At 48.3% G+C, this 21,570-nt stretch overlaps 1 protein-coding gene across 1 annotated transcript in view; it reads right to left on the reverse strand.

Annotated features, from left to right (window-relative positions):
• The window catches only part of WNT5B (Wnt family member 5B), a 59,858-nt gene extending 39,363 nt beyond the window's left edge, over positions 1-20,495 (reverse strand). Inside the window, exon 1 of the mRNA XM_015865368.3 lies at positions 20,360-20,495. Within this exon, the coding sequence (XP_015720854.2) occupies positions 20,360-20,365 (6 nt within the window). The 5' untranslated portion in view covers positions 20,366-20,495. The remainder of the gene's footprint in view (positions 1-20,359) is intronic.
• Between the last annotated feature and the right edge of the window lie 1,075 nt (positions 20,496-21,570).

Consider the following 21,570-nt stretch of genomic DNA (forward strand, 5'->3'; position numbering starts at 1 on the left):
TGGGGGTTTTCATTTGGCAGTTTTGAATGCTGCCTAAATGTCATTTGTTGTGCTTTGCTGTTGTTGTTGTTGTTTTATCAGGTTTCTAACCTCTCTCTTCCTCACTCTCTCCATCCACACACACAGTGCTTTTGCAAAGAGCTTTAAGATGGTAAGATACAAAGGCGAATGGCCCAGCATTTTCAAAACTGTTCATTAAGGCTGATGTGCTTTGAGATACGCTGTGTGTGTGTCTACCTTTCAGGAGACGGATGAGTCTGTTCTCCAAGACTGGAGAGCTTCAGCATCCAAAGATAAGGGACTCAGAATCGCCAGTAACCGGCAGCATCGTTTGTGACCTGTATGATTCATTAGTGTCACTACAAACGTAAGGTCGGGGAAGAGTCAGCTCTGCTTCCACTTTCTCACTCCAGTCAACTGAATGTGAGCCATAAACCCACAGGAAAGCCATCCTGCCTAAAAAGTGAATCTTTCACCCAGCCATCTACCCCCAGGCGCTGCAGGCAAGCCTCCCTCCTGGAGTTCCCAGTCTATTTTTACATAGCTTGCCATCCACGGATAACCTTCAAGAGCTCTCCTTACAGTATCACTGAAACACAGTGGACTTCCACAGATCCCTGCCCAACATCCTGCATGGAGGCAGGCTCAAGTATACTTAGATCATTCCTCACAAGGTTTATCTCATCCATTCCCAAAACTCTTCTGTCAAGGGCATAGCCTGCTGTCCCCTATCTAACCACTTCCAGTTTTCTTATAATAATTTTTCTCCATATTTCTTCATATTTCATATTTCTTATAATATTTTTTCTCCATATCCACCTAAAATCTCCTATATTTCCTGCAGATTAAGCTTCTCCTCCCCCTCCCACCCTGTCCCCAAGTACTTTCCACAGCTGGCAACAGAAAAAGCTTCATCACTCTTCTGTTTAGGGCAACCTCTTAAGGCCTGGCATGCAACTCCTTCCCCTTCAGGCCTCTCGCTCAACTCCATGGATGCACCTCAAAATGCAGCATGCTTCATCTCTGTGCTGGATTTGCTTTGTTAGGAGCCTGGTTTTAATGCTACACCATACAGGTAGATTTTTCAATGTCTGATAAACATGCCTGTGAACCATTACAATCCTCCCAAACTTTTACAGAATGCAAGGCTTCAATCCAGAATCCCAACCGTGTAAAAAAACTTCTGCACAGGGATGTTACAAGATTTCGTGTGTTACAATATTATTATAAAGATGCTACAAAGAAGTGCTGAGCTACCATACAGCACAGACAGGATGATGTTGCTCACCCAGGAACTTATAACTCTGTATCTTACACACTGCATAGAATCATGGGCATCAGCAGCAGTGGAGTGAGGTAAGTGGAGAGGCCTATATAGGCCTTCAGTTTTTGGGAGTCTACATGTCCAGAGATTCCTCAAGTTGTGCCAGGGGAGGTTCAGGTTGGAATGGTCAAGTGCTGGAATGGGTTGCCCGGAGAGGTGGCAGAGTCACCATCCCTGGAGGGGTTCAAAAAACATTTAGATATTGTACTGAGAGATGTGTTTAGTGTGGAAATACTGGTGGTACACAGACAGTTGGACTAGATGGTCTTGGAGGTATTTTCCAACCTTGGTGATTCTATGTTTCTGGTGAGTTGCACCTCTGAGGAAAATAAGAGAATAGATTCTGCTCCAAGCACAGAATCAGCATAGCCCGAAAGGACCGCTAGGATCATCCAGTCCAACCATCAACCCAGCAGGTAAGTCCTGCCACTCAGCTGCACCTCAGCTGCTTCATTCACAGATGGAGAGCAGTATCAAATGTCTATGAGAACAAAAAGCTAATCTGTGGAACTTCAAAAAAGTACTTGAGACCTTTGCAAGGAAGTCATCACAGACATCTCAAATATAATCCCAGATATCCCCATGCCCGAGGCACAGCATCATGAAGATGTCAGAGCCTCCCATCAACCATGGAGGAGGTCCTGGAGCGTGTCCCTTTCTGCCTGCTTCCATGCTGTATCCCTGAAGAACAGTCCTTGTAAAAATAAGTATTTGACAGTATTTCAAAACACAGCTTGAGCCTGTAACTGCAGACAAATTGTGTCAGGTGGGGTTTTTGTGTTGAAATAACTGTCTATGTATTCAGCTGCATATTGCTGCAAACATGTAAAGAAGCTGCTTTATCCAAAAAGGAAGGACAAGTTCTTACTATTATGAAAGCTGGGGGGTTTCCAGGGTTGCTGGTGTGCCAACAAATGATCCAGTGCCAGAAAAGATAACCATGGTAGAAACGATAGGAAAATCTACAAGCATTCTGTGGGCCACCTACGCAACATCTGCACATGTCTCATAAACCAGGTGTTACTCCCTGGAGCACATAATTTGGGCATGCATTCAGCATGCCACTCCTAGCACCTCCTGCCTCGGATGGGATGTCACTCCCACCAGAACAATGTCATGCACTGCCTACAGCTACATGTAACCCCAGCGCCGCTAACCCCACTTCAGAGAAATCTGTCATTTACACAAGAATATGTTGTGTCAGTATAAAAGTAGCCCACAGCTGGGAATCAGCAGGAACATATTTGAGGTATAGCACTCGGAGGAGGAACAGAAAGCTGCTTTGCCCACAACTGCCCAAAAACAACTGTGGCAGGTTAAGCCAAAGACTTGAAGGGAGGTGCACAGAGAAGCCTGGGGTGAGGCTCCAAAAGAGCCTGCAAATCACTGACTCCATACATCCAGCAGCAGTGCAGCCTGTTTGCTCAGCATGCGGATCCTTGCACCATTCGAGACCGGAGAATTTCTTCTCTGTGCACCAGCTGTTCTCAGGAGTCAAAGCTGAAATCCAAGCAACAGCTCCCCACTCTTTCCAAAAGCTAAACAAGAAAAAAACAACTTAAAGAGAAAGAAAAAAAGCAATCCCTAGTTAGGAGCCTGCTCCACCACAGAATGAAAGAAGTGCTTACTTTTCTTCAGGAAGAGATTACATTTCTTGTACCAGGCTGAAGGCGGTCATGAAATGGGGTTCAGCGCATGGATGTAGTTCTGGAGGATTCTTGTTCTAATAAATAAGCATAACTCTGGGGGAAACCTCTGTCAATACAAATCCTATGGAAAATATTGCTCCTGTAGACAGAAGAGACCAGTTCTGTTTGTGTATTCAGGCACTGCATACATGAAGATATTTTAGAGGCCTCTATACTTAGCCATTGTGGTTTCGATCTTTCCCAGGCCAGAGGTAGCTGTGTAAGCATATAGTCAGCATGGGCTAAACAAGTACGTTTAAAACCATACTATTATTACCCAGTTAGTTAAAGAAGACTTTTCTGTTGTTTTTAGTTAAGTTCTGTAATTCAAGATGAAATCATCAGAGAAAAAAACCAACACACTTCTAGCCCTTACAATGAGCTGTGTTTCTTTTCAGTACTTCCTTACACTTAACTGCAGCCAGACCACCTCAGGTCACGAGCTCATCTGATCTCACCCTGACAGTAGGGCTGGGTCCTGCTGATACCCCCAGGAAAACCCAGGGTCCCACAGGAAGCGATGCGGTGACTCAGGCAGTGTCACTCTTTCCTCTGAGTCAACACCGACCCAGTGTTTCACTGCAATGCTGGAGGGTGCTGACCCACACGGCGGGTTGTCTTTCAGAGGAAATAAATGGGTGCCTGACCACACTTGTGGTTATTAAAGACAACATGTTGCTTTACACAAACACTGGCATTTGGCTACGTGAGCGCTCCTATGTGCGTAATTACACTTCTGCCTCCCTCCGCTTTATGCCCTGAATTGTGTCAATAGCTGCTGTGTTTCACTCAGACCTAAAGGCACTTCAGAGGTTGGAGAAGCAACTGTAGCGGAGCACAAAACTAAAAGCCTCAAATTTTATTGCAGCCCCCACCTCTGGCTGGCCACATAACCTTGAGAACGTCCCTTCTACCTTCTTCCTCTACCTTGGTTTCCCCACTACGACTGTGACAAGAATCTCTTCTGTAAAGTGCTTCGAGCTACTGATGGAAAACTCCACCTAAGAGATCACCATAAGGATGAGTTATGCGAGATGGTACTGTTAATGTGATACATTTATTAAACAATCTAGGATTTATCTTTTTTCCAGTAGAAAAAGTATTAGGGAAACTTAAGAGAGACATCTAAAGACAGCAGCAAAGTTTTCTGCATTTGATATAATTGTGACCTATGATCTTTGTGTAATGCAAGATGTCCTGAATTACAGACCAGACAGGTATTACACCCTTTGATGTACAGGAGTTCAGCGATGCCTGCACTACGAGGCAAGTAAGCACTCCAAAGGTGCTGAGCGCTAGCAGGATTCTTGTCCATAAGCAACTCAGCTGCCTATAATTACGTGAAGAAAAATCCCTTCTCTACTTCCCTAATTCCAGTACCCTGCTGACATGCTGCGTTTGCTCTGTGGACTAAGCTTCAGAACCATGTAACATTTACAACACAGAGTCCTAAAAGCACATGAAAAATACACCTGGTTCTGGGATTTGGCACAAACTCAGCCCAGGTTCACTGGAAGGTTTGTGGCCCTTATGAGCACAGCTGGGACCAAGTTACAGTTTTGCACCACACTTTGTGACTCAAACAAAGAGATCTGATTGCACTCCGAAGCTTTGACCAAGATGCACTTGGAGAGTTATGAGTTCATGCTCTCAGTCATAAACTTGGTTCCAAACTCAGGGACTGCAATCTGCCCTGAACGAGAACAGATGGAGCATCTGCAGTCACCAGGATTTCAGAAAGGATCGACCTGATTCTGGTGGCAGGGACCTGACAGCCAGCCTGACCACTACCAACCAACAGCTAGGAGCATGCCAGCAGTGCAGTTCAAACCAGGACTCACTTCAAAGCAAATCTCCCATCATTCCTGCTGTCCGTGTGCTGGTCTGCAACTTGGAGCAGCCTTTGAGCTGGCAGAATGGATTCCTTTTGGCTCAAACTGAACAGGCCAACATGCCTGAGGAAGACACCTCGCTCTCTTTCATGTCGTAGGACCTAAGCAGAGCCATTCCTAGACAGGAGCCCCCACCACACTGTTACGTGGATATCTTCAGCACTCACTGATTCACCCTCCAGCCCCTCTATCTGTCAGCATTGGCACAGTCCCCTGAAAACCGGGCTTGGCTGCACAAGAACCAGAGTGCAGGATACCAGCAGTACCCAGTTCCTCAGGCTGTCTGTTTATGAGCACCCTCTGCTGGATATCACCAGGCTTTCTTCCATCCAGGACAGCTTTGCTAGCACACTACCTTGGCCAAATCAGCGAGAAACAGGGGGTTGCAGGCAAGGGCCTGAGGATCCCCAGGAAGCCCACTTTGTATGGTCCCCCTGTATCCTGCTGCATTGCTCCCTATGAGGAAGGGAACCATGTGGGCTCCAGTGCTGCCACATTTCCCGCTGGGCCTCATGAGGGCTTGCAGAGCCCATCTACCTGCTGCAGTGCCCATGGCGCAGTCATCATCTCAGATCTATGGTCAGGTGGTCAGACAGGACGATGGCCACACTTGCCACACATCAACCCACCAGTGATTAAAAGCTCCTGGTCACCTCTGACTCCAGCCATGTTTACAGAAAGCTCTTGATGCAGAGGTGCTTGGGAACATGAGGCTAACTCAGCATCCATCCCCAGGTGTTCCAAAGGAAGGCACTACGCGTCCATGGGGCCAGCTTAACCAGCTGCAGATGGAAGGCTGTCCGGGAACAGGAGGCCCAATACCTCCTGAAACAGCCAGAATAAAATCCATAAATCGTAAGAGTTTTATCCATATAAATATCTAATCCTTTCTGAATTCTCCTAAATTCTTCATCTCAATTATTTATGTGCTGCAAGAAAAAGTAAGTTTCACCTATGTCAGATGTTTTGTTTCAATTGGAAACCTTGTACTACGTAAAAGTACACACAGGAATGCCTGGTTTACTTCTCTGTGCCTCTACGTTTATATACTTCTGTCACGTTCCTTTTTATTACTCTTCACTCTAACTACAGACGCATAATCTTTTCAAGTCTCCCCACAGCGCTAAGCATTTTCATCACCTTTTTCTGCTAAATATTTGTAGCAGAGTGACCGGAAATGAATGCATATGATATTTTATCTTTAAAAGTGGAGTCCAGGCCAGGCATAGAATTGTACATCTTCCACCCAAAGGGAGCCAGCGGGTCCCCATGAGCAGCAGCCTTCTATAGTCACCTCGAGCGGCGGAGGAAGCGACACCGCAAAATTCACAACTGCTGGAGCGGTTCTGCTCTCCAGCACCATGCCAGCCAACGTCAGCTGTGGTAACGCAGACGAAAAGGCATGAAACCCCATTCCCTGCCAGAGAACAAAGTCTCCCACTCATTCCTTCAGAAAGTTAAAGGTACTCATTTCTGAGGGACTTGTGGGGTGGGCAGATATGTTCACGGCAGTTCTCCAAAGATAGCTCAGAAATAACCTGGGAGGATCCCAGATGAAGGCTGGGTGTCTTCTTACATCTGTCTGGTTTGGGAGATGGAGTGTAAACAGTGGCACATTAGCTTAGATTAATTACAGACTGCCGGTATTTTGCTTTCATGTAGCAAGCTCCGGGAACATAACACCGCTGATAATTAAATAGCACCTTCCATCAAAAGGCTCCCAACCACCCAGCAAACCAGCCAAGCTGTTAAGGTAGGGCTGCTGGAGAGGGACACAGCAGCGGCTTAGAAGGACACGGCAACACAGAGCACCAGCTCAGGAAACAAAACACTCCTACCAAAATTACAGAAGGGAATTATTGTGCGTTCTATATCACGTGCTCCACAGCAAGACCTGGGAGGATTAGCAGGAGTGCCGGGAGACCTCTGCCAGTCACACACAGTTTTATATCCCCCCAATAAGACCATCTCTCCCATGACACAACACCCTATTTGATTTTATTTTTACTCCTGCAGCACTGGTACAGCACTTATGAGGGGAAATATTACATTAAATAAATCTCCTACTCAGCCTTCTGCTGCCATGGGGTTTCTTTGTGGCTTTGTTACAGAGTATGAATAAAGTCCTGGCTTTATTTAGGAGACAACAGCCTTCATCCAAGCATGGATGAGAATATGCAGAATAGGAGATGGCTGCAAATAGAAAGGAGCTTGCAGCAGCAGGATTAACCTTCTGCCTTATCACATTCCCTCCTTCCCCACACACGTGTTGCTCCTCAGTCCTTTGTGACTTTGTGCTGGGGTCACCATCACAGACCACCAGTGCAGCGTAGACACTGGGAGATGGATGAACAGACCTGCACCCTTCTTCCTATGCACTACATCCCAGCAAGGTTACCATCTCCCCTCTCCTAACCCATTTCCTCCTCAGTCCCTGCTCTTCCCCTTCTTCATCCCCTTCCTCATCCTCCTGCACTCAATACCTGCAAACTGAGGGGAAGCTCATGACCACTCCTGTTGGCACAGCTGAATGAATTGCTGCTTTAAAAACAGACCGCTCCCCAAAACAGCAGCCCCGGTTCATCAGCTGTTCTCTCAATGACAACCAAAAAGCAAGAGCCACGTAGAAGGCAAAGAGCTGCTAGGATCTATTCACCGCTCTATGTTTATGCTTGCGATGGGCAGTAGGACTGGTGAGGAGCAGCAGGCCTAAGTTTCTCCTCCCTGTGGAGTCCTCTGGCAGACCAGGACTCTGCAGTTTGGGAACACAAAATCTCAAGACTTGCTGTTCTCTGCAGGATGTTTCTTGCCCTGGAGTCCCAGGCTATAGAGGATGGGGAAGCACTAACACACCTGTCAGGAGGTATCCTGAGTGGTAGCAGGGGCAGGGAGAGGGGTTTGAGGGAGAAAGAAGAAGGAGAGCAAGCTGCATATAAGAGCAGTGCTTACTTTTGAAGGGTTAATTACACATTATCATGGCTTACTTAATGACCTGAGATGGACAGGCACCATCCACCAGGTACCTCCTCACCAAATAAAGGTACCTTCATGGCATGTCGCACACACGGTATGGCTTTCTGTGCTACTCCTGAACAAAACCCATGAGCATCCAACCTTGCTGAGCAGCAGGTGGAACACATGGCCATGGTTGTGCCTTCTGCCCACCTAGGTTGGGAAACCCTCCGCCCCCAGCTCAGCCATCCACAGAACAGCAAGGCAACTCAGCCACAGCAGCAGAGCCCACTTGAAGAAAGCACGAGAAAAACAGAGATAGAAAGCTGTCAAATGCCTGCCAAAATATCTGCTAGGAATGTTCATTCTCCTACCACCTTCCTAGGAATCACCAGGCAACCAAAAGAGCAGGACAGACACAGAGCCTGTGACAAAAGCTGAAGTATTTCTATTTTCCTAACACTCTGATGTTACAGAGAGGACAAACCACACCAGACAATGAGGGCTTCACCGCCTGTTTGTCAGAGTGAATTCCCCAGGAGGCTCCAGCTCTGTGCTACCAGTGCAGCCACACTGGGTCTGCTGAGCTAGAGACCCAGGCTAACTCATGTGCTGCACCTCAACATCTCCACGCTCTGGAAATGCGGAAGGAAGACAGGCCTCAAATCAGGGCCAGGAGCTGCAAATCTAAACCCTCTCTAGGCACTAAGTTGTATCTGTTCACCATGCCTTCCTTGGAGGCATACGCTTCTGTCCTGGTATATCCAAAAGCCCAAGGACTGCAGTTGTCAATGTGCTGCCAGAGCTGGAGTTCCCCCTGATATATTTAGAGCACTCAGTATCACACCAGCTCCTCTATTCAGTAAGCCACGATACTCGAGCATGATATATTTTTTATTCACTTTTTAAGGTATCCTATCCAAAGAAGCTCTTGGATCTTAAACCTGGCTGCTGAACAAGAAAATGGTGGTACTCCAGCGTTGTTTTGTTGCTGCAGTTAGCTTGTTTTTTTAAATTATGTTAGAGCGAAGGTTTTACGTCTCAGTTTTCAAGGACAAGCTCCTGATCGAGACTAAAATTCTGGGTGAGACAACTGCCCAAATGCATCTGACCCTAGGCTGAAAATAAAAGCTGGCTTCCCACCGTAGTTTCCAAGTAAACTGCACCAAATGACGCAGTGCCCCATACTGCATTTCACAGACACTGCAGATATATTTAGTGTAGGATGCCCCTCCCAAAGCGCAGCTTGGGGCACAACTGGCCGAGCAGAACCCAGACAGAAACACGGGAAAACGAGCCCAGCAAACCATTCTACGCACGGGTAGTGTGGCTTTTGTTTCTTTGCTTTGCTGAAACAAAACAAAACAAAACCGCCACCAACAAAAACAAAAGAACTTCACGAGAGGAGTTTTATTTTCAGGTCAGGCAGCAAACCCAGGAACCATAATTAGGTTCTGGAAAGTAGAGGTTTAATTTATTGGTGCTGTCAAATGTCCTTTGTGTTTCCCTCCAAGCCTAAGGAGGGAACGTAGAGGACACATGCTTCTCGGGTGTGTTGCAAGAGGAAAGGGAGGCAGCGTTATGTGAGTATCACAGAAGAATGAACACGCTGGGACTCCCCTTTTAGAGGTGTAAAACCAAGGGGCCACTGGCAATACTAGCAATATTTAGGTGCATAAAGAAGCATGCTGGCTGCTTTGTCTACGTATAAAAGCACCTGAGGAAGATGGAATAATACATTATTGCAGATTAGAAATTAAACAAGAAATCAAGCCAAACGCTAACCACAAGTTTGCACAAACAGGAGAATCCAGACAATACCCTTATCCCGCAGCTTTCCCTAACAAAGGTGATTCTTCTGTAAGCCTTTGGGAACCTTTTGTGTTGAAAGAGGAACTTTCCGTTCAGAGCTAGGCTAAGCAGAGTGCGATTCATTAGGCAGACCTCAGTGCAAAGCACAAAGCAATTTCCCTTATTGTTTTCCTCATCCCCAGATGGGAGGAGGTTGGATGGGGCCAGGGAAGGTTCATGGCCATGAAAAGACTTTATAACGTCTGAATGGTACCACAAGCACAAAGACAAAAAGATTTCTTAGAGCTGCACTGCTTCATTCTCCTGCAGCAATTTAGGAGGTTGAGCTGAGTAGCTGCCTCCCAGATTGCCCAGTCTTTCTTCCTTTTCCCCAAAACAGCGCTCTCACTCTCTCAGCCTCCTTTCAGTGGCCTTCCTTCAGCCAGCAACAGCTTTTTCCTCCCAGAACATCACTGGTGCCCCAGGCCAGCCTACAAAGAAAGGAGACTATTATTTAAAGAGGTGCAGAGAGGAACTGGGATGTGATCTTAATCACTGACCCTGGGGTATCCTAGAGCCCAGGACCACAATGTGCTGAGACATGAATAACACCACTCCTGCGGGGAAGGCTGGGCACTCTGGGCATACCTGACAACGATCCAAGAGTTAACCAGGTTTAGAAGTCCTTGTGCACATCGGTGTCCTGTTTCACCATCACACAACCGCAGAGAGGAATAATAGCTTGCAGCATTACAACTTGAGGAAACCTCTTTTTTTTCCTCAGATTTTTGAAAAGCAGCAAGATCCTTCTCTGTTTTGAGATACGCCATGGTTTGTAAGAACTCCGGCAAATATTTCCTGTCCTTTAGACTGTTTCTGTACAAGCTGCTGAAAATCTGACCTGAACACACTATGGTAACAGACGAGGCTTCTTATCCCTGATCCCTATAAATAAATTTAGGATGCAAATATTCCAAGTGAAGATGTCAAAATACAGGTCCCTTCGTACCAATAGCACCTGCTATCAGTATAAGCATTTCTGTTATTAAAATCCCTTGTCAGAATATTCACAAAGAGCACAGAAGAGTCTTCACAGTCAAATGCCACTTTAAATACGGGCCAAAATTAGAAGAAAAGTTAAAACATTCACCTGGCTCATCATCTTTCCCGTGATGTAATGTTTGTAGCAGGCCCGCCAAAGCAATCCACAGGGGAAGCTGCTGTGAGAACCACTCTCTTCCCCTTCAAGAACATGCCTCCTGCTCGTTTAGACTAATTGATTTCACACACAGTTGTTTATGTGTGTGGCCTCCCTTGATTTTCTCAGCTCTCTCGGCTCCAAACAAAACAGCTTAGGGACATAGATGGAGCCAGTCGCATTTTGGATGAGTGGAGATAACACCTCAAAGCCAAACAGAAAAAGGCATTTCTTGGTTCAGAGACTTTCTCTGCATTACACTTCGGGGCAACTTTACAAAAGCACGCTTCTGGGGAACACTATGCAACTGCTTCAGAGACAGCACGCAGAGCCCGGCAAACATTCCCCACCACAGTGGGAAGGGGGAAGAAGTAACTTCTGAGCAGGAAGATATATGGCAGCTTGCAGGGTATTGAACAACAGACAACCAAGTATCTGTCTCACGTTTTCAAACGTCCTGATGTCACATAAGAGCTTGTAGCTATGCCAAGAGAGCATCAGAGTTCTGCTTTGTGCTTGGATTCTGTATCAGGAAGGCATGCAGCGGACTACCAAACACTGGTTAGAAAGGCAGATTTATCTTGGGCAAGAAATCTGGATATTAATTTGAAAACACAACACAGAGTAAGGAAGATTAACTGCCCTCAGCCTCTCCAGACCAGCCATGTGGACGCGCCGCAGATTCAATCTGCAGTGAATTACAAGTCATCACACACAAAGTACTGGAGTAGCCAGCCAGCAAAACCAGTGGAAATATACTTTTGTGGATCTGGTCAGAGAATGGAATCTCTGTTCCCCAAGAAGGTCTGGGATTTCAGCATTTGCCTTCATCCCAAGGAAGGATGAAAGGTCAAACTATTATACTATTTCATGCCACGAACAATTCCAAATGCTTTTGATTTGAAAATGCAGGAAAAAAAACACCCAAGGTATTATTGGTAGAAATAAAACACTCTACACAAAACACCAATGCAAAACAAAAGATTTCAGTATGTTGATCTGAAATTTAAACTCCTGTTTCAAGTTTCAACTTCAAATGACACTGAATGGCAATTGGAAACAGAAATCATTAGGTTTTGAAACATCACCATGAAAAAACACATTTTCCTTCTGAAAATGTCATTGTAAACCAAAGCATGTCTTCTGGTCAGAACCTATTATTTTACCAGCTCCATGTTTGTTCCTGTTGCCTGCTCAAGGAGTGGGCATATGCTCCAAGGATATGGATGTCCCCAGTGTCAGTATGCCCACTGGGACACACCAGGAACTAGGTGTGGTTGGCCTCTGTGAGGATCAATATGCCATCACATACACTTACATAATGGCTTCAAGCTATGCCAGGGGAGGTTCAGGCTGGACCCTACTACTTCTCTGAAAGTGTGGACAGGCAGTGGAATGGGCTGCCCAGGGAGGTGGTGGAGTCACCGACCTTGGAGGTGTTCAAGGAATGTTTGGACATTGTGTTGAAGGACATGGTTTAGTGTGAACTATTGGTGATTGGTGGATGTTTGGACTGGGTGATCTTGTAGGTCTTTTCCAACCTTGGTGATTTGGTGATTCTGTGATTCTAGACTCTGTCATAACCTACTCTGATACACTACAGAGTACTTACTGATTTTAACTTCAAGGAAAGGGTCTGTATTGTCAGATGAGCTCTGGACAAACAGAACCCCACTTTTACACACAGATGATGGGGAAGATCTGGTGACAGCCCTAAATGCCCCACGGAGCAGAACTTCTTACTTAGCACACTTGATTACAGAACTCTTTCCCATGGTCTGCTTTGCAAAATCTTGGAAAGGACATGGCAAATGGGACTCTGGAAACATTATATCACCTCTTAACACTTGTTACTTATTAAATATTGATGTTTTACAGACAGAAAAAAAACCAAACAATAACAAAAACCAAAACAAGATCTGAACTCAAACTCTACAAATCCTCAACATTTTTGAAGCTATCTTTAAGCAATCATAAAATCAACAGCAATCTCTGCCCTGTGCAGAAATAACCACTGTTTTCTGAAGAAGGGGGACAATGAGAGAAAGCAGTACAGCATAAACACGGGGTTGTGAAGTTCAACCAAAAAGGCACCCACGCCACTAATGTCTGGTTTTCCTGACAAATGGGACAAGGAGCATGAGCCTGCAAGTCTGCACTGCATTAACACCACACAGCGAGTCGATCTATGGCAACTAGTTGCATGCACAGGACCTCAAGTTGTAAGTCAGCAAAGTGGTCTGGAAGAACACTAGTACTGAGGTGTACTGAGGTGTACTGAGAAAGCACTACCGAGGAAAAGAGTGATAGGATCAAGTGATACATTTAACACTCTTGGCACTGAAAGTCAAAGGCTCCTGCCCGCTTGGGCAGAGGAGATGAGGGGATAAGCAAAACTCATTGAGAAAGAGATTTCAATGACAACAGCACTCAGCAGGGCAGCGACATCTGCCTGAGATCCAAATGGGGATTGGATTTTGTGAAAGTGATTCCACAGCTTTCAACACCAGACCAGGCCTGCTCTGCTGAGAGACCTGCTGAGTGACAGTCCATGACTTGAGAACGGGTATCGCTTGGGGACTCTTTCAGTCCCACAGAGGATCCTCCTCCTGGGCCTCTCTCATCCCTGTACACATCCTCTTGAACAAAGGTTTGATGGATAATCCAAAGAGGGATTGGGGCTCAGTGAAATCGACACTTGGGTCTGTGGGTCTGTGTAAATATGGAGCCTGCACAGTTGAGAGGCAAAGCGCTTCATCCCTCCATGTGATGGTACTCAGTCACCTTCCATCTGCTCAGCTTGGAGCTGATGGCATGAAGAGAGAGGTTCACCAACCCAGATCTCACACAGGTTCACAGAAAGTGGCAAGGAACTGACAGAGCCTTATCTTTAACGTCTTTAAAATACATTTCCTAATTTGGCTTTGACCATAAGCCAAAGTCAGGCTTCATTAAAACAAACTAACTCTGTCTAAACATTACCACTCTTCCTATTGCTTGCAGTTTGGTCTTATGCTCGACTTCAAGCATCACCTTGTACTTCACTAAGGCCTGGTCCAGTTTATTATCAAGTATACCCCACAAAGCTTTGATAGTTTGTGGAGTGAAAAAAAAATCAAACACCCCAGTAAAAACCATTGTGTTGCTATGGATCCCAACAGGAGCTGCTTCCATTCATGCTCCTGGAAGGTGTCACAAACAGGCAAGCAGTGCCAGTGCTGCTCTGCCATGGATGGGATTTAACAAGAGCAGTTGAGTGCAGACAGAGGCTGATGGGAGTCAACTGTTCCCTGTAGACAAGTCTGATCTAAAATGGCACCATTTTCTTTGAAAATACATAAATTTTACAAGCCTAGTGGACAAAAACTCGTGGTTGTTATGTGCAGTAGGTTCTTATGCTTTTGGAGTGCCACTGTAGTTATGCAGACTGGTAGATCAACTAAGCAAGTTGTGCAGAAAACAACTGACTCTCTTCAGGATTGTACAGACCCCTTGCAAAGCAACAGAGATACTGAAAGAGCCTGAGCTGCTACAGTAAAAACTGCACATAAACAGCGCTGTGCTCACCGAGCTCACCCAGCTGAAAACTTTCTCGCCATTAATAAAAAATTATTAGAAGTTCATTTTGTCCTTTGGCAAAACTCCCAAACAGCTTGCTAAGAATAGATAGAAATGGGGAATAGTTATAAAAACACAGGAGAAACTGTGGCAGGGAATTGGTTGTAATTCACACGAGCGCTAACTCAGCTCTACCTGTATGGCGGGCCGCGAAGCTCCGCAGGTGGAACAACAGCTGCAGTCACACACAGGGCAGCAGATGTCAGTGGGAAATCTGTTTTGTGCACGCTTTGTGCTGGAACAAAAAGTGATATCCTGGTTCAAAACCAGGGGTCTCCCCTACAGCATGCAGGGTAATGGGGCTACCCCATGAATACCTGCATCCCCTCAAGGCAGGACTGTAAAATTCCAGTTCATTTTTTAGAACACGTGGCCGGGCAGAATCAATGGTGATGATAGCCAAGGGGTACCCAAAGCATCCCAGCTGTGACACAGAAATGATATCGGCAACGTATTTACTAAACAAAGCTCCGACATTCTGCCACATCCAATATTTATGGTAATTATAGCAAGTCTGTGCTGCTGAACATAACCTGGAAACCTCTGAGCTGCTCTATCTGTAAAAAGAGAAGGAGAAAATGAACTTCGTTTTCTTCTGCACGGTATCAGTTTTTTATGACTGCAGCCAACTCTGAAGTACTCAGGAACACCCCAGAGACCAATGAAGCTGACAGCCACAAAATGGTATTTTCTGAAAAATGTCCTATTAATGGCGTACTTGGGCTCACACGTTTTTCTCGTCATTCTTTGATGTGTAACAAAGCTCAGAGAGGTTTTAACAGCTAAGCGAGGATACGCTCGGTTTATTTGCTTTAGAACTGACTTGCACGTAACAGAGGTGCTCCAGTGCTCCAGGACTCTGTGGAACAATGATACTGAGACAGCCAAGAAACAGGCAAGAGAACAATTGCAAGATAAATCTGGGGAGAACACTTTAGTATCAGTATTGGTATGACTGTTATTAATCCTTTGCCCTTAGCAATGTTTAAAAAAATAGCCTAAACGCATACTCTACCCAACAACTTCAGTCTCCTTCACCTCTAAAGCACAGAAAAAGTGCACTCTACTTTCCCCAAATCCTTCAAAATAAAACTACAACTTAAGCTTTATATATGAAAAAGCTTTACATAAAAACTGGGTATAGAAATATATACATATAAGATACAGCGCTGCTCTCCTTTTCTTTTCCTAAGAGAAAAGCAATCGAACTCTTCAAGCATTTTTATGACCTAATGAAAAACAAAAATTATACCCAAACCCTTTTTTCAAGTCCCTGCATGCAACAGTGCCACGAGTTCTCTGGCCACAACAGATGACCACTCAAGCAAGATTTACCCTATCGGAGCATCCCTACTAGAGACCTACAGAATGCATTATTTTATCTGATTTCATTTTTCCTAATGCCGTTCCAGCTCCTGAGACAAAGTCTTTCAAAACTGACTCGTCACTTTGAGTAATCAATTCCAGACTGTTTAAGCCTGCCCAAGTGTCAGAATGAGCCGAACCATGGAAAAAAAAAAAAATATATATATATATATCAAGACCTTTGACAGCGTTTCAAGCTAGATGCCCCAAATCACTAGTCTCTGCTAAAAACCTTGGCCTTCGATACCCTTCCTCTGAATACAAGGGCATTAAACAGAAGGCCACCGGCTTAGCTCAAAGAGTGACAGAGGAGGCCAGGATTCAAACCATCTCTCTCATGTGGTAGACCACAGCATTAACTACACGACAACCAGGCATGCCCAGAAAAGCAGAGATCAATTAAGGGTCTCTTGCAGGGATATGCGGGACACTACTGGTCTGATCCTGCTGTTTTTAAGAAGATGAATAAGGAGGCCAGGCTGGGCCATATTTACTGTACCAGATTCTGAAACTCTACAGAAAGTTAATTCTGCCCAGCCCAACAGAAATAGGAATGCTTCCTCTCCTTGGCTTTGCCCTCTCGCCAGCTATTTTGAAGCAGAGGAGCACATCGGTAGGTTCCCAAACAAACTGGGACCAGTGCCAGCCCAGGGAAGCCCAGTTCCATACAAAGCAGAGTAAGGAAGACTCATCCATCAGGAAGGACCTACAGACCAATGCCGGGTCCAGCAGGGCTGCAAGAGGCACAGACCCTTTAGAGACAGCCATGGAGCACTTCTGCGTGTTGGGAATCCCTCTGGAATTGATCACAGCCAGAATGAAAACGGCTGTGGGATGTAAGGGACAAGGGGAGATGTCACAAAGCCCACTGCAGCATACACAGGGCAAGAGAGAACATCTGGAGATGACAGAGACCCTCTAGCCTGAGGACTATGAGGTCCCTTTTTTGCACAGTCAGGTTTAAAAATAAAGCCAGAAGTGGGGAGGACGAGCTGCCCAGGACCTAGAAAGAACCAGTGCCTGCCGGAGAGAAGTACTGAGCAGCAAACCACGGGCCCGAGGCCGCCAGGAAACACTGCAGCACGAGCCAGACCCACAGCTCAGCCACAAGAGAGCAGGTTGGCTTTGGAGGGATGAAGCCAGCCAGAAAGTTAAATATAGACAGGTAAACAGAGCAAGGGGAAAAGACAGGGTTCACACAGCTCCTGCCGCCTGCCTGTGCCCAGGCCTGGGGAGGACACCCCAATAAATGTCCAGGGTGCAACCACAGGTGGAGGTGCCTCCATGTAGGCCTGAAGGCCTGCAGAGCCGTGTCCCCCAGGGAGGTGTGCGTGGGCTGCAGTCCCACCAGCTGGGCTCTGATGGATGTGAAGCTGTGCGCAGACAGAAGGTACCAGAGAAAATGCAAGAAGACCACTGAGATGGTGTAGTGCCAGAGCCCTGCTGAGCAACCATGCTGAGGGAAAAGGGTGTGAAGGAAGAGGCTTGGTGATTGCTTGTGACACTTAATGAAAGAAGAAGGAGTTAAAGTCTTGCAAACTCAGCCAAATTTTAACTTGAGTCTTCCCGGCCCAGAAGACTCGAGGGGATACACAGCACTGCTTTCCTCCAGCTGTCTGCAGCCTCACTGCAAGTCATCAAACTCCACAGCGTGTTTCACAGCGTCCAAGGACAAGTGAAGGATCCCCACAGACGAGCAGGCCGAGGCGTACAGCCGTCTCGGCTTGCAAAGCGCTTCTGCGAAGAAAGGCTGCGTAATTACAAGGGCTGTGAGAGCATCCCTACTTTGCAAGACAGCTGCACTGAGAAGCGGCAATCTGCTTTCAATGACCCTGCTGCTCTGCCTCCCTCTCAGCAGAGGAAGATTTGTGTAAGCTTTGTCAATCTGCACACCAAGGCTTGAAGGGGCATGGATCGCACGGCCTGGTCCTGCCATGATTCTGTACATATACTTCCATCCAGCTATCTCTGCAGCCAGCCTCATCACTCGTGAAATGAAATGCGTTGTCCAAAAAGACAGTCGGTCTTTATTTGAGGATTTTAAGAGCTAACATTTCCTTTGGCAGTTTGCTCCAATGGCTCATCATCTGGCTGTCAAATACGTTGCCTAGTGCTAACATGAATGCACGTAGCCAAAACATCCATCCATGCACTGTTGTGCACAGCTCTCTCCTTGAGTCAGAAAGCTCTCTGAGTACCAGCCAATTCCTACCACTGAACGCATTCGGGTATCACACCAACCCATCTCCCAGTTCTCTCTCTGAAATGCTACTTAGCTTCACATTCCTTAAATCTCCCATTAGAAAGGATTGTTTCCAGTCCAGGAACAACTCCCGTGACTCCCCTTTGCACCACCTTCAATGTTAATGAAGTTATATCCCTTTTCCAGCAAGCCAGCATCCCTTCCTCTGTAAAAGAAATGGAAGTATATCATGGACTGGGCAGTCGTACGTGACAACGTGCCTTGGCTATCCACATCCTGATTTAAGAAGTACTGTGCTTAAAAGTCTTTCTGAAATACTTCTTGCGTGCATGTCCAATTAATTTTTAAATGATGAAATGGTTTTCACCAGAACTTTGATCAGCCATTAGGAAAAAAAGTTCTTCTGAACAGAAACAATTTATATTCGTTTAACTGAGCAACACTGCAGATTTCAGTAAAGACTTCGTTTCCCCGCACGCCTCCAAACCCAAGCCCGACAACTTTGGGACAAAAGACTCAAGACCTAAAGCAGTCCGGGAACACAGAGGCCTACTGGACTAGAAAAAGAACTGTTCCAGACTAGAAACAGAACAATGATCCCACTAATCTGTTTGGGTTTCTACATTTCACAATGTATGATTGCCTGCTACCTGCTAAGCACCCAAACTCCTGGGAACTTCAGTATGCAGAAATGTGAATTTTTCTTTGAAAAGCTGTTTCTGCTCTCTGAATAAAAAGTCTTGAAAAGCCTTTTCAATGACTTACCACCTGTAAGAAAAACCAACTTTTTAGAGAACTTGCAAGACTTTGATTTGTTCAACCGATCTCGTGAATATCTGCAGACTGGAAGGGAAGGAGCTGGAAGAGAAGACCCTCAGTGATGGAAGCCAGCAGCAACAATTACAGCTTCATTGTGCCCCGAAAAGAAGCTAGAAACACACACAAGGACATTCAAGCTTTGCATACAACACAGACTGGGCAAAGGTGAACCAATCCCCGTGTCACTGAATGAGCTGTGGGAGATTCACTTCCAAAAGGAAGGAATCCCTCGCTGACGCTCCTGGGCACGGAGTGTGAGTGAGCTATGGAGCCTGGGAGCTCAGGAAATCCACGGCTGGGCTGTGGCCAGCTCTCCTGTCCAACTCTGCCTCCTACCCTCAGCTGGCAGGCAAACCTTTTGCTTTTCCCCTCATATACTTGGCTGATTTCATGAAAGAAGGAGGAAAAAAAAAGAAAGGAGTGCTTGGACTAGCTTTACTGCCACACACGGTGGCTCATTCCACGTTTTGGATGCATGAAGAAAACTTCACCTGAACTCCTTCAGCGCCCAACCTTCACTTTGTAGAGATCCATGTTTCCATGGATGGGATACTGTCTGTTCTGTCAGCACTGCTCTGTCACAAAAAGGAGACCAACATGTGAGTAGATGGGTGCAGACATAAGAGCAAGGGTGATGGTGAACACTTGCTGGAGAGCATTAGGAGATAGGAAAAAGTTGCACAGGGAGCATGACAAGGATGTTCAACTGGTGGCAGAACTAAAATGCAGAGAACATGGGGCAGCAAAGCACACCACAGCACACAAGAATATATCTGGGGAAGTTCTTCTACCTATATCACTATGAGAGAAGTATAGCACTACGATTCTCAGAAAACGCAAGTTTCAATGTACAGCGTGCTTGTTCCGGGCACAGCTGTGATGCTGGCACCGCGGTGCCGTGACACGACACTCTCCATCGCTACTTCAGCGTGATTCCAGGGCATGAGCACCATCTCCCGCGCTGCTGCCCTCCTCGAGGCCGCTGCCGTATTGAAGGCACGAGGGCCAGAGCGACAGTGTTGGCACGGGGCTCGCAGGAGGGCACGGGACCTCGTCCCAGAGGAACACCCCTTCTCCTCGGGGCGTACCGCCCTCCTTACCGGGGTACACCTGCTTTGCCCGTCCCGCCCGTCGCATCACCGAGGAGCGTCCGGCCGCGACCCGACCTTCCGCGCCGCACCGAAGGGCGCCGGAGGACCCGCCCGACCCCAGCCCGCGCCCCGCTCGGCGCCCCCCGACGGCCCCTTCCCGTCGCCGGAGCAGCGCGGAGCGGCGCCCGTCCGAGGGTGGGAGGGATGTGCGGGGCTGCCGAGGGCGGGAGGCCGCGCTCGGGGCTGCCGTGCTCGGGGCTGCCGGAGCGCGGCGACCCCCGGCGCCGCCTCTCGCCGTGGACGGGACGGGAGCGGCCCGCGGAGCCGCGCCGCCCGGCAGCGGGACGCCTCCCTCCCCGCCCTTCTCCTCCTCCTCCTCCTCCTCCCTGCCCCGCCGCCGGCCGGGGCCGCCTCCTACCTGCATCTCCCAGGCGCCGTGTCCCCGAGCGGCGGCGGCAGGTGAGCGGGTGCCCACGGCGGGCTCGGGGTCCCGCGCCCCCCGCCGCGGCGGCCGGAGACCGCTTGGGGACGCACCTGCCCCGGGGGCCGCGGCCCCCGCGCCGCGCTGAGCCCCCGCCGGCGGCGAGAGGGGAGCGGGGGGCGGCTCCCGGCGCTGCCCTCCTCGGCGGCGCTGGGCTGCGAGATCGGCGGCTCCGAGGGCGACTCCCGGCCGAAGTTGGTGGCGGCGAGTGCCGGGCCCGGGAGGTGCCGGCGGATCCCGGGGGCTCCGGCCGCCTCCGCCCCGCCTCCCCCCGCCCCGCGCCCGCCCCCTGCGCCCGCCCCGCCGCGGGCACCGCCGCCGCTGGCGGGAAGGGGACGGGCGGCGGGTTGGGGCCGGGCCCGGGGCGCCGCCAGCGGGGAGCTACGCGCCGACGGCCCGGAGTGCTGAAGTGGGACGGGGGGACTCTCCCGGGGCACAGAGCCGCCCGAGGGTCGCTGCCGCCGCAGCTTTTGCCTTGGGGCGCGAACAGCCGTCCGGGGGGCACCCAGCAGGAGCCAGGGGCGGTGTGGAGCTGCCGGGGGGGCTGGTGCCCAGCGGGCAAAGCTGTGCCCACATCGCTGGCATCACGTCGAGGGACTCTACCCTGTCTCTGCACCCGTTACTTTCGTTAGATTCACTGCCAGATTCTGGCTTGCCTTGATAGGAGCAGGGGTTGGCCAAGGAGCATCAGCAGGATCACCATGTCTTGACACAGGGATCGCTGAGCATGGTGCCCAGCCCTTGGCATGGCTGGGATGTGAGTGTACACAGAGTTATTTGCCTGGCCTCCGAGCTGGGTGGCAGCCCAATGGCTGCACAACGCCAGGATTTACACTTGTTGCATTGGGATCCCTATCTCAGGGCCCCATGATGTCTGCAATCCAGTCTCTCTGCGCAGCAGGAGCTACAGAGCCAGGCACAAAGCACAAGGAACAGGCAAACCCACGCTTCTCACAGCCATATGCAGGTGGGCATCAGGATGGAGTCACACTGGGGAGGCACCTGGCCCATGCTTGGATCATGCTGCTCCAGCCACGTACCCGTGCATGAGCATCTGTTTGCAAACAGCCCCAAGGATCTGTGTGTGTTCCCAGTGGGAACGTTCACATGAGCATTTGGAGAAGAGCAGGTGAGGGCTGGGGCACAGG

The sequence above is a fragment of the Coturnix japonica genome, chromosome 1, assembly GCF_054131305.1.
Source record: "Coturnix japonica strain WE chromosome 1, WE-NBRP24, whole genome shotgun sequence".
Classification (NCBI taxonomy): domain Eukaryota; kingdom Metazoa; phylum Chordata; class Aves; order Galliformes; family Phasianidae; genus Coturnix; species Coturnix japonica.